The following is a 13,707-nucleotide window of genomic DNA, read 5'->3' as shown; positions in this document are numbered from 1 at the left end:
TTTTATAAATATAACATTATTGTTAATTAAAATATTAAAAATTGTTATACATTTTAACTAATTTTCACTCATTAATTATCATTAATATTTTAAAACAATAACATTAAAAAAGTGGTCTACTAGTAATAATGTAATCATAAATAGAAAAGTACAGGGTCAACAACTTTATTAAATTTTGGCCAGCATGTAACTAGCAAAAAAAGTGAGTTATTGAATAAAATTTCACACCAATCTCACACTATTAAAATCATCATTGATGGCTATTTGATGACTACAAATAACAAAAGTTGCTGGCGCTAGCATTTTTTATCATAAATATAGGCATCATTTGTTTTTATTTGAAAAAACCTTTAATTTGACCTATTTAATTAGCTTCACCCAACTCATTCTTCTTTCCTTTCTTGCACCACTGTTACTACACACTCAAAATTATACTAAAATGGCTACCACCATGTCTCCACTCACCACCGAAGAGCTCCACCACTTCCACAAAACCGACCGCAGCCTCTTCCGCTTCCTCATCTTCAAACTCCGCCGTGACATCACGCAATCCCTTCTTGTCATGGCCCTGTGGCTATGGCTAGAACACATTGGCTACCCTAACCTCATTCACACTATCATGCAACTAAAAAACCAGCCTTCCCTCGTGGCCGCTGCGGTCGACGAGGCCGCCGCATGCCTCATATTCCTCGAGACAGAAAACTTCAGCAGTGGCCTTGGCGGTGGCGGTGGCGGAGGCTTATTCTTAACGAAAAAGTTAATCCAAAGAGACATCTCAATTAGAATCTTCCATGAGAGAAGGTACACTGCACTTGCCGGAATCAAAAGCATTCTTAAAAACATATGCAGTAGAATCTTCTTAGACATCTTGCATGGTAATAAAAATATTCTCCAAAAAAGAAATAAAAATAATAATCATCACAAAAATGGCAACGTTCTTGTTATCACGTCATCAAAGAAAAGGCATAATAGTAATTTCACTAATTTGTCTACTTCCCCGGGTTTTCGCCACACTTTCTTTGGCGACATTATTGACATGATGATGACACCACCGCCGCAATTAGTAGAGGCCTCATCTTCAAATCTCGGTTTGCTTCATGAGAATAATATATGGAATGGGAAGAGGCCCTCCGATGATGTTTGCAAAGAGGATAGAACAATGTTCTTGACATTCTCTAGAGGCTTTCCGGTGTCGGAGAAGGAAGTCAGAGAATTGTTTGGGGATGAATGTGTGGAGAGTGTAACCATGGGTGGCGGCGGCGGCAACGATGGTCGCCAGAAATTGTATGCGGTGATGGTGCTAAAGAAGGTGGCCACGGTGGATCGGATTCTCAATGGTAAAAGGATTGCAAAGCATCAAATTAACGGCAAACATATTTGGACTCGCAAGTTTGAATTTCACTCTTATTGTTAAGATGTATAAGATTATATATTTAATTAAGCACTAAGTTATTGGTTCAAAATGAAGTACTTATTGTTAGGAATTAGAATCTATGTTATATTATATTTGTGATCCTTCTTAATCAGCAGAACTTTTCTTTCTGCACAACTTTGTTTAATTTGTATCAGTGTAATGCTTCCATTATAAGCGAAGCAAGAAATATGTATATGGTATGGCTATCATATAAATTATGGTGAGTATGATGGTTATAAATTACACTTAAAGGTTATACTTTTATTAGTTGATAATATTTTAAATTTATTTACATTATTATTTTTTATGTTATTTTTATATTAAAAATATTATCAAATAATAAAAACGTATAACTTTCATTTAAGTTATATTTTTCAAGTGATGTTAAAAATTATAACTACCATAATAATGATAGTCATTATAATATTCATCTTGTATAATATAATAGAAGTAATGATTGGATAGGTCCTAAAAAATTTTGTTGATGGTACAAAAATCTTAAAAAATAATTTTTTTTCTTCTACTCTTCTCTGTCTGAATGAACCCAAAAACTACTATTTGCTGAAATGAAAAATAATCTCTAGAAGAGGAAGACTTGGTAATGGTAAGAAGCACCAAGAAAGTCAAGATAAATAAAACAGATCAGGTGGAAGCAGTGGAACTTAGTTCAAACAAGGGGTCATGGACCCGAAATTTTTTATAAAAAATTTAGTAGTATTTTTTTAAAAGATAAAAAATAGTTCAATTAACTTAAATAATTTACTATGACTTAAAATATCTAACAAGTTCAATAAACAATACTCTCTCTATCTTTAAATTTAAATATAAAAAATTAGATATTTTTATTTATTTAATTTAATATTATTTTATATTTTACTATTTATTTAATTTAAATTTTTATATGATAAAAAATAATAGAATATTCAATAAGTATTAATATTATTGTATTTGTATAAATTGATAAAAAAATTCAATAAATACTATAAATTTTAATATTTGTCCTTTTAACTTCTTCTTTACATATTTTACAGGATATATATTCAAATTTTTATATAAAATAATAATAAAAAATCAAAGAATTGATACATTTTTTAAGAGGAAGGCTAATATTTAAGAAAGAGAACATAAACTTTTACAATATCAACACCTGTAGATAGTTCTTCTATTTTAATGAATCACGAAGAAAGTGAGATATAACCTTCAAAAGTTCAAAAAGTTACATCTGATGACTTTAACCTTAACTTTTTGGAACGAGATCTTGAAAAACGGCTTTAAATTTGGCAATATCACCCAATCCAGAGAAATGAGATTAGACGAGTTTATCTTAAATGGGGTCCATATCAAAAACATTTTGACAATTATTTTCTATCTGACCCCCCCAAAATTTTGTTTCAAGTTCTGCCACTGGGTGGAAGATCATATGGAGGTGATCGTGCATAGGGAGGGGAGAGGCCAGAAGTAGCTATAGAGAAAACAAATATTTTAGCTACAAAGAAGAATATTTTTGAATCTGCTGTCCCGAAAAAGCTAAGATAAAACCATCCTATAAGGGCAGATTAATCAATAATTATTTTGGCAAGTTGAATCCATATGAAATCGTCAAGATAGTAACTGAAGACTACATCTTGGATGAAGATCCAATGGAGGATATGGAGGATGATCAGGCTCCTTTCAATTCAAATCCAACCATAGAAGTGTCCCTTGAAGAATACAACGAGTGGTGTAGATCATGAAAACAATCCCTCATTGTTAAACCCTTGGAAAGAAACTAAACTTGCAAACTATAGAGCGATGGATTAGCAGAAGATGAACAACAAAGGAAGCTATTCAAGTAATGGATTTGGAAAGAGACTACTTCCTGGTTCGTTTCTCAAGCCAAGATGATTATGCTCATATGTTAATCAAAGGCCCTTGGATAGTTGCGGATCACTACCTTCTCGTTCAGAGATGGAGACCCTTTTTCATGCCACAAGAGAATGAAGTTCAGAAAGTCACTATGTGGACCAGAATCCCTAACCTCCCAGTGAAATTGTACAATAGATATTTCTTATGGAAGGTGGGAAAGATTATTGGAATAATACTTAGAGTGGATAAACACACTTCTATCCATTCAATAGGCAAATTTGCATGGGTAGAGATTGACCTAAGGAAGAAGTTAGTGCCATCATTCTAAGCAGTATGGAAGGAATTTAGATTAGAATACAAAGGACTCCATCAAATCTATTTTTATTGTGGTAAATACGGACATAAGATGGGCGGCTGCTCAGAAAAAAAAAAGCTGAAACACCCACCTATGAAAAACTAGAATTGTTGGAAGGAAGGTGGAGCCACTACCAAAGATTAGCACCTGTCAGAAAAGGAAAGTGCAGAAAATCACATGAAGAAAGATAATATTGGGGTGAAAAATCCTCAGCCAGCTATTGGTACAGCAGATGGGAGTAATAAAAGCCATTTAAACGCTGGTAAATTAGAAAATTTTACAACAAAAGAGGAAAGTTTTTTTGGGACATGGATGGTGGTTAAAAACTTTTAAAGGAGAAATCAGCAAGGATCTGGGAGCAATAATTCCAATGATAACAAAGAATATTTCAACACCAGATTTGACGCCTTAAGAAATGAAGAGACTAATTAGAAAAGTGAGAAAATACACAAGAAGACACAGAAAGGAAGTCCTTCCCTTTTGAATTAGAAGAAAGTGTCAAGCACTAGCACAAGTCAACATGTTGATAAGGCAGAAAAATAGAATTATAAACAAAAAATCACTAATAAACCAAATGCTACCAACAAGAATTCAAAGGAGAAAAGTCTTGAGACTAGCAAGGATCTAACCAGGAACATTCAAAATCAATGAGCTAAGTCTAGAATAAACAAATACTCTCATTATTGCCGATGCCGTCAATCCAGCGCATAAACTAACCAAGAAGAAAGATGATGAACGACAACAGGAATATCAAAGACAATTAAGTAGACCCAACCAGGAGATTTATGTAAAATATGAAGAAGGAAACTACATCTCTACCAATGGCTCCCTTGATGTAAATACTAAATCCTAATTAATGGGGCTTATGGGGGAGGAAACTTGAAACAATGTAGTGAACGCTATAAGGATAAATCATCAGAACCCAGGACAAGGGACAATAAGTCAAAGGATATGGTGATCGATCTGTATATGCCCGAAGAAACTACTGCTAGTAGAAGTGCAGCTGTGGAAAAGAAGCTCCAAAGGCTATGGAAGCCTGAACGTACCCTCTTTTGGGATAAGGAGTTTACTTATCTCCTTGATATTTTCCTTCTTTTTATTTGTTATCTATGAATATTTTGATTTGGAATTGTCGTAGAGCCTTTGCAAAAGGCTTTAAATTTATTATCAATGACCTTATGTATGAATATAGAACTAAGTTTTAGATTTTATTGAAAACTTATGTATCAAGAACGAAGGCTAAATTCATTATTAAAAAATTGGGCTTTGATTCATGGTGCTTTAGCGACGGAGAAAATTTTTTGGGTGGTATATGGTGCCTTTGGAAAAAGGATTACTGGAACATAAAATCTATTATTGTTCATAAACAATTGGTACACCACGAGGTTTAATGGCAAAATAGCAGCCCTTGGTATTTCATTGCTATTTGTGGAAGCCCAAGAGTAGGAGATCGTAGGAAACTCTGGAGAAAATTGGATGAGATTGCAGCCACCATTGATGGATCTTGGCGCCTAGGCAGTGACTTCAACTCTACTCTTTTCTTAAATGACACGGGAGGATCTTCTAATCTTTTCTTAGACTCTAATAATTTTAATGATTGTGTTTTAAGTTGTGGCGTAAAGATTTAGAATTCTCTTGTCCCTACTTTACGTGGCAAAGGGGTAATATCAGAAAAAGACTAGATCGTTTTTTATGTAATATTGATTTCTCTAATTTTTCTAGATGTGGGGGTTAAACACTTATAAAAATTGAAGTTTGATCACCTCCCTATTCTCCTTTACTTTCAGCTAGCTCATAATAATGGAGGTGCTAAGCCCTTCAAATTCATAGCACCTTGGGTGCTTTATAAAGACTACGATAACATGGTTAAGGAAAGCTGAGATGAGCAAAATAATTTTTTAACCAACATAACCAGCTTTATTGAAAAAGCAAAAGTTTGAAATAAGGTTTGGCCATATCTTTAAGAAGAAACAACGCATTCTCTTGAGACTTGAGGGGATAAATAAGAAGCTATCCTTCACTATTAACCCCTTTTTTGGATAAACTTGAAAAGGATTTATGGAAAGAATATGAGGCTATAACCATGTAAGAAGAATTTTATTGGCAATAAATGTCCAAATATAACATTATTAAATTTTGGGATCAAACTCTAAGTACTTTCACCAAAAAACTAATAGTAAGCGAAGGAGAAACAAAAGTACAGCCTTAAAAAATGATGAGGAGTGAGTGGATGATGTTGATAGCCTTAAGTCCTAGGGTGTTGAGTTTTTTAAATCTCTTTATTACTCTAATCAGAATCTAGCTTATTTGAAGTGACTAATATATTTCCTAAGTTGCAGGATAGGGATTATTATGAAGATATCGCAAAAAAGGTGTCTATTATGGAAGTCAAAGATGTTGTTTTTCCATGGGAAGCTGAAAGGCTCCTAGAGGTAATGGCCTCCTAGCAAAGTTTTATCAACAGGCTTGGGATGTTATCGCTAATTCTTTAATAGAATGGGTGAAAAATATTTTTATGGAACCATTAAAGATAGCAGAGATTAACAAGCCTCTAATAGCCATAATTCCAAAGATTTTTTCATTGAAAAATTTTGGACATTTTAGGCCTATTAGCCTTTATAATGTTTGTTATAAAGTGATGACTAAAATTATTTCTTGTAGAATAAAGAAGTTTATGCTTACCCTTATTTCTAATACCCAATCTAGCTTTGTACTTGGTAAGGTTAGTGCAGACAATATCCTAGTGGCATAAGAGGTGGTACACACCATGCGAAACAAGAAGCAAGGGAAAGGACTAATAATGGCAATTAAAATTAATTTGGAAAAAACATATGACAAGATTAACTGGTTGTTTGTGATGGACACTCTAAAAGGCGGGGATGCTGGACAACATTGTAAGTGTTATAGGCTATTGCATCTCCACAACCACAATGAACTTTCTCTAAATGGTTCACTCTCTGAATCTTTCAGCCCAACTAAAAGAATTAAATAGGAAGATCCTCTCTCAACCTATTTGTTCATTTTATGTATTGAACGTTTGTCCCATTTACTTAATAAACTTGTGGAAGACAAGATATGGAAGCCCATCATTCTCTCAAGAGGAGGGCCTAATATTTATCATTTTGTTTTGTAGATGATCTAATCCTCTTTGCAAAAGCAGATATGGAACAAGTTCACATCATTAAAGATGCTCTCCAACACTTCTGTGAGTGTTTTGGCTAGAAAATTAGTCTTGAAAAGTCACGTGTTTACTTTTTCAGCAATGTAAATCATAACACAAGACAGCAACTTGGTGCGGAATTTTGAATACTACAATCTAACCGACAAGTACACCGGGTCGTACCAAGTAATAGTTCAGGTGAGTGAATGTCGATCCCACAAGGATTAATGGATCAAGCAACAATTGCTGAGTGATTATGCTAGTTAGGCAAATTAAATTGAGTGTTTTGTATTCCAATTATCATAAATCAATAACTCAGAGAATTCAAGAAAGCAAGTAATGAACAGTTGGTGAAAATAGTATGAGAAAATAGTTAAGGCTTTAGAGATGTTCACTTTTTCGGATTAACAATGCTTACCAACTACTTTAATCATGCAAAGAATCAATTCATGGCAAACTTTAATTGATTAAACCCTAATTCTTTAGTAATTTAATCTCCCCTAACCTGATCAACTGCCAATTTTTTTGTCACTTAATTTAAATTAGAGGATTAAGTCCAATTCTAGTTTATAAGCAACACAAACTCTAAGTACCCAAAGATAAGATTATTATATATCACATATCTCGTTAAGACCAGGTAGTTAGATAGTTATGAGGAATTGATTTCAAGCTGTTATTCAAGTGATTTAACTTTTTCAAGATTCAACAAGAATTCAATTAGAAAAAGAGTTATCTTCCAATATACTCTAATTCCTAGGATGAAGAATGAAAGTAATTCTTGAATTTAAATCAGTGCATTAATTAAGAGTAGAATGACAATAGTATTAATCCATCAAAATAAATAGAGCTCCTAACCTTAACAGTGGAGGTTTAGGTATTCATGGCTCAGAGAAAAACCTAAAAGCAAAAACGTATGAAAGTGCGGAATGAGGAAGAAGATAAGAAGAGAGCCCAAAGGGTTGAACTTTTCTCCTTTTATATCTAATCCTAATTGATATGAAAATAAAATCCCAAACCTAATAATATCTTTTTTCATTTAAAAATTAAAAAAAGAAAATCAAATAAAGCCTTCTGAATGACTCATGGACGCGCTAGCGCATGGGGCTGGGCACATTCTACGAAGCAACTGGTGCTGGACGCCAAGTCGTGGCGTTTGGTGACAACAAACAAAGAGCTTGGCACGAAGAACAAGGCATGGGGCGCTAAACGCCGGGTAATGGCGTTTAGCGCCACTTGGCAGCATCAAAATTCGTCATTTTTTCTCTGCACGAATTCTGTCAAACTTGCCCAAATTTTACCTGAAATTAATAAAACAACAATGCAACTTGGTGCACGAAATTGTGATCTCTAAAACGGCGCCAAAAACTTGGTACGCACATTCATAATCTCAACTTCTTTTCACAACTCCACACAACTAACCAACAAGTGCACTGGGTTGTCCAAGTAATAAACCTTACGTGAGTAAGGGTTGATCCCACGGAGATTGTCGGCTTGAAGCAAGCTATGGTCATCTTGTAAATCTCAGTCAGGCGGATTCAAATGGTTATGCAGAATTGATAATTAAAAGATAAATAAAATATAAAATAAGATAGAGATACTTATGTAATTCATTGGTGAGAATTTCAGATAAGCGTATGAAGATGCTTTGTTCCTCCTGAACTTCTGCTTTCCTATTGTCTTCATCCAATCATTCATACTCCTTTCCATGGCAAGCTGTATGTTGGGTTTCACTGTTGTCAATGGCTACCTCCCGTCCTCTCAGTGAAAATGGTCCAAATGCGCTGTCACCGCACGACTAATCATCTGTCGGTTCTCGATCATGTTGGAATAGGATCTATTGATCCTTTTGCGTCTGTCACTACGCCCAACACTCGCGAGTTTGAAGCTCGTCACAGTCATCCCTTCTCAGATCTTACTCGGAATACCACAGACAAGGTTTAGACTTTTCGGATCTCAGGAATGACCGCCAATAATTCTAGCTTATACCACGAAGACTCCGATCTTTTGGAATGGATCGGAGGCTAAGAAATACACACTCAAGGTATTGCAGATAGAACGGAAGTGGTTGTCAGGTACGCGTTCATAGGTGAGAATGATGATGAGTGTCACGGATCATCACATTCATCAGGTTGAAGTGCGAGTGAATATCTTGGATAAGAATAAGCTTGAATTGAATAGAAAAATAATAGTACTTTGCAATAATTCATGAAGAACAGCAGAGCTCCACACCTTAATCTATGGTGTGTAGAAACTCCACCGTTGAAAATACATAAGAACAAATAGTGTTCATTGGCTTCGGCCCCAGAGGGGGAACCAGAATGACCAAGATTGATCCCTGATAAGATGAAAATACAATAGCAAAAGGTCCTATTTATAGAGAACTAGTAGCCTAGGGTTTACAGAAATGAGTAAATGATGCAGAAATCCACTTCTGGGCCCAATTGGTGTGTGCTTGGGCTGAGCATTGAAGCTTCCACATGTAAAGACTTTTCTTGGAGTTAAATGCCAGCTTTGGTGCCAGTTTGGGCATTTAACTCCAGCTTTTATGCCAGTTCTGGCGTTTTGACGCCAGAATTTTTATACTGACTTGGAACGCCGGTTTGGGCCATCAAATATCGGGCAAAGTATAGACTATTATATATTTCTAGAAAGCCCAGAATGTCTACTTTTCAACGCAATTAAGAGCGCGCCAATTGGGCTTCTGTAGCTCCAGAAAATCTACTTCCAGTGCAGGGATGTCAAAATCCAACAGCATCTGCAGTCCTTTTTCAGCCTCTGAATCAGATTTTTGCTCAAGTCCCTCAATTTCAGCCAAAAAATACCTGAAATCACAGAAAAATACACAAACTTATAGTAAAGTCCAGAAATGTGATTTTTATTTAAAAACTTATAAAAACATAGTAAAAACTAACTAAATCATACTAAAAACTATGTAAAAATAATGCCAAAAAGCATATAAATTATCCGCTCATCACAACTCAAAGTAGCCTCTAGCATGGCTAAAAACATAGAATTCTCATAAAAACTCAATAAATTCACATCTAAATTACTAAGAAAATATAGAAAAGATGCTCATGCATCACAACTCAGCCAGAAGCTAGGGATCAACCTCACGACAAATATGGGAAAGTACCTAAGCGTGCCTCTCATTCATGAAAGATGCAATCAGCATCATTTTCAATTTATTATTGACAATATGCAAACCAAACTTTCTAGCTGAGATAGGAAGATGCTATCCCTAGCAGGAAGGTGTACCCTCATACAATCTATTCTTGCAACTATTCCTAGTTACTGCATGCAAACAATGAAAATTCCTACAGCATTATGCAACAAAATCAACAATAGCTGCCGAGATTTCTTATGGGACAGCAGCATAAAAGAAAGGAAAGTTCACTTCCTAAGCTGGGATAATGTTTATATACCAAAAGAGAAGGGAGGGTTGGGAATAAGAAAAGCGCAGGTGACAAATTCCCTCTTCCTTATGAAGCTTCCTTGGGATTTGATTCATAACAAAGAAGTTCTTTGGGTGAAAGTGATACGTGCTGAATATGGATGCAAGGAGGATGCTATACCAATGGTTTAGAGAAAGTCTAGCAATTCAAATGCTTGGCTAAGAATTATAAAAATTTGGGAAAAATTCAGAAGCAACCTTATCTGGAGGTTAGGAGATAGGAAGATAACATTCTTTTGGATAGACCAATGAATTCCTGTGATAGAAGATCTTAAGGAGGTAGCTCTCAGAAATCTAGATAAAGAGAGGCTTATAAACTGTGTAGCAGATTATGTAACAACACAAGGGGAGTGAAATTGGGACTATATTAATACAGTTCTACCTAAAGAGATTACTAACTTTTACATATTATCAAATCCCTGACCCAAATATTAGGGGAGATTGTGTTAGCTGGCTACCTTGTGCTAATGGGGTGTTTACTATCAAGTCAACCTATGATGCTTATTTTAATGAAGCAGAAGAAGAAAATAATCTTTAAAAGTACATTTGGAAGGCAAAAATTTCTCAGAGGCTCAGATCTTTTAGTTGGCTGCTATCCCATAAGGCGCTTCTAACTAATTATAAGAGAAGAAGAAGAGACCTTATCGATGATAGGGAATGCCCCAAATGCTGAAAAGAAGATGAAACTTTACTCCATACATTACGTGACTACCCATTAATCCCTAACATCTGGAACATCATTGTACCTAGGGACCTGTAGCAAATGTTTTTCACCCAATCATATGATTTGGCTTGAAACAAACTTGCTAAGGTCTGCTCCCTCCCAAACTGGCACCTCATGGACCACCCTTTTTATCCCAACCTGAAACTCGGTCTGGCGATGTAGGTATGATCTGGTCTTCAACAACTAGAATAGCCAAATTAACATAAATTAGCAAATGGTTAGAGCTTTAGTTGAAAATTACAACTTCATCTTTAACCTAACAGAACAAAGTAGCAAAGCTTTAAGACTTACCAGAGAGGAACTGGTGTGGTAATTTACAACCACACTTACTAACCGGCAAGTGCACCGGATCGTACCAAGTAATACCTTACGTGAGTAAGGGTCGATCCCATGAGAATTGATGGATTAAGCAACAATAGTGTTTGATAGGATTAGTTAGACAAACAGAAAAGAGTATTTGAATATTCAATCGTGTAGAAATTAAAATAGTAAAGTAAATAAATTGGGAAGAAAATATGGAGAAAATAGTTAAGGTTTTAGAGTTATCTATTTTTCCTGATTAATTTTTCTTACTAACTATTTTAATCATGTAGGATTTAATTTATGGCAAACTATATGTGACTAGACCCTAATTCCTTAGACCTTCCTAGTCTCCTCTAAAATTCATCAACAGCCAATTCCTTGGTCAATTAATTCCAATTAGAGGGTGATAATCAATTTCTAGTTTATATGCCACAAAAACTCTAATTATCCAAAAATAAAAGGATTATATGTCACGTATCACGTTAAATCCAAATAATTAAAATTTAGGAGAAATTGTTTTCAAGCTGTTGTTCAAGTAAAGAGCTTTTCCAAGTTTTACAGGAACTCAAATAGAAAGAGGGTCATACTTCCGTTCCACTCAAATTCATAAAATAAAGAGTGAAAACAATTCTTAAATTATAAATCCATACATAAATTAAAATAGAAAAAACAATAAAATCAATCCATACAAATAAACAGAGCTCCTAACCTTAACAGTGGAGGTTTAGTTGCTCATAGAAAAGAGAGAAAATTAGGATTGTCAATTATGTTCCCCTGATGGGATGAGGTGGAATCTCCCCAGGACCTCCACAAAGGAAGGAAAGTTTCTCCCTTTTTATAACTAATCCTAATAAATTTAAAATCTAATATCTAAAACTAAAAATTAAAATAATATCTTTTCCTAGAATTAAAATTTGAATTTAAATTTGAATTAATTTAAATAATCAAATCTTCAATGGATGGATGGGGACCACTTGAATTGTCCATTATGCAGATCGCTCATGTGACGCGTCCGTGTCGTCCACGCGTTCGCGTCATTTCTGCAGATTCCAGTCCACGCGATTGCGTCAGGCACGCAATCGCGTCATTGCGATTTCCTCCATTCCGCGCGGTTGCGTGAGCCATGCGTCCGCATCGGTATTCGCTGGTCATCTCCTTGGCTTCTTCTCTTTCTCTGTAGAAACTCTATCAAATTCCGCCAAATGCTACCTAAAATAAACAGTATTGTACAAAACTCAAAATAGCATCCATAGTGGCTAAAATATAATTAATTCTTAATTAAATTCAACAATTTAAGTGCAAATTCACTAGGAAAAATTCACTGTCAAACTTGTGCAAAAATTGGCGACAAAAAGACACGCTAGGTCATCATTGATTCGGTCAATCAAGGAGCTTCTGACTAAGCCTGAGAGAGTGCTTGTTTGCCACATCTTTAGGGAAGTCAACCACTATGCAAACACTTTATCAAAGCACGGGCAGGAGTTGGAAAATAGAGTGTCATGTTTCAATAGAATTCCTCTCTTCACACTGCCGTTCGCAAGAGCAGATGAAGTTGGTGTTAAATTCATTAGGATGCTTTGTGTTTAGTTAGTTTTTGTTTCCTAGTCCTAGGCCCCATTTTAAATAAAAAATAATAAGAGTGATGATTGGGAGATTCAATTTATTATTTTTAATTATTTTTATAATATTTAAATAAGTAAAATTTTAAATTAAATATATATGTTTTTTAATACTAAAAAATAAAAAATTAACAGTTTTATTTAAAAATAAAAAATAAATTAGGACTTTCATTTATAATAATAATAATTGTTCCGGACCATCCCAATAAAGACCGGGGTCCAACATACGGACTACCGACCCAACGGGTCCTCGACCCGCACACACCCGGCGGGGCCTCGACCCGTACACGAAGGTGACCCGCACGTCACTTCACTCCTTGATAACGACTTGGATAGCTAGTAAAAACTTCCAGACGGACGGGCCCAAGTCAGAGGGCCCACCCGAGTACAAGGTATAAATGGGGAGGGACCTACCCCTCCCCAGAGGTACATCACTTTTACCCTAATTAGCTGCCTCATCGTACGAACACTTACTTTAGCATTGGAGTGTCCTTGCAGGTAACCCCACCTGCTGACCCACCAGCGATCGGGACAACACTTCTCCGTAAAGCTCACGCTCAGGTCTAAATACCACCTTCACTCAACCCATTTCTCTCGACCCGACGTCCATCCAATCCACCATTCTAGAATCATAAAGAGCATTAATGCTCTTGGCACAAATATCAAAACGACACCCCAAGCAACGGTTGGGGGCAGCTCACATGCACTAAAGCCGTGGATCTCGTCAACGGGTCCCCGAGCAAAGGAGAACCACTACCCAGGATGACGCGAGTAACTCAAACGTGCCAACCGTGAGCCTCACGGCTTGCCACGTTGGGGCATTGTTTAGCCCAACC

The 13,707-nt window shown here is 35.6% G+C and overlaps 1 protein-coding gene across 1 annotated transcript; it reads left to right on the top strand.

Moving 5' to 3' along the window:
- The first annotated feature begins 424 nt into the window (after window positions 1–424).
- Window positions 425–1,520, top strand: LOC112740364 (uncharacterized). Its single transcript, XM_025789110.3, has one exon. The coding sequence runs from the start codon at window positions 440–442 to the stop codon at window positions 1,412–1,414; it is 975 nt and encodes a 324-aa protein (XP_025644895.1). The 5' UTR covers window positions 425–439; the 3' UTR covers window positions 1,415–1,520.
- The last annotated feature ends 12,187 nt before the right edge of the window (window positions 1,521–13,707 follow it).

This window comes from Arachis hypogaea, chromosome 14 (assembly GCF_003086295.3).
Source record: "Arachis hypogaea cultivar Tifrunner chromosome 14, arahy.Tifrunner.gnm2.J5K5, whole genome shotgun sequence".
Taxonomy (NCBI): Eukaryota; Viridiplantae; Streptophyta; class Magnoliopsida; order Fabales; family Fabaceae; genus Arachis; species Arachis hypogaea.
This window is presented reverse-complemented; position numbering and strand designations above follow the sequence as displayed.

Bases quoted from the DNA above. Each gene is read 5' to 3' on its own strand.
- LOC112740364 (XM_025789110.3), top strand. From the start codon at position 440: ATGGCTACCACCATGTCTCCACTCACCACCGAAGAGCTCCACCACTTC.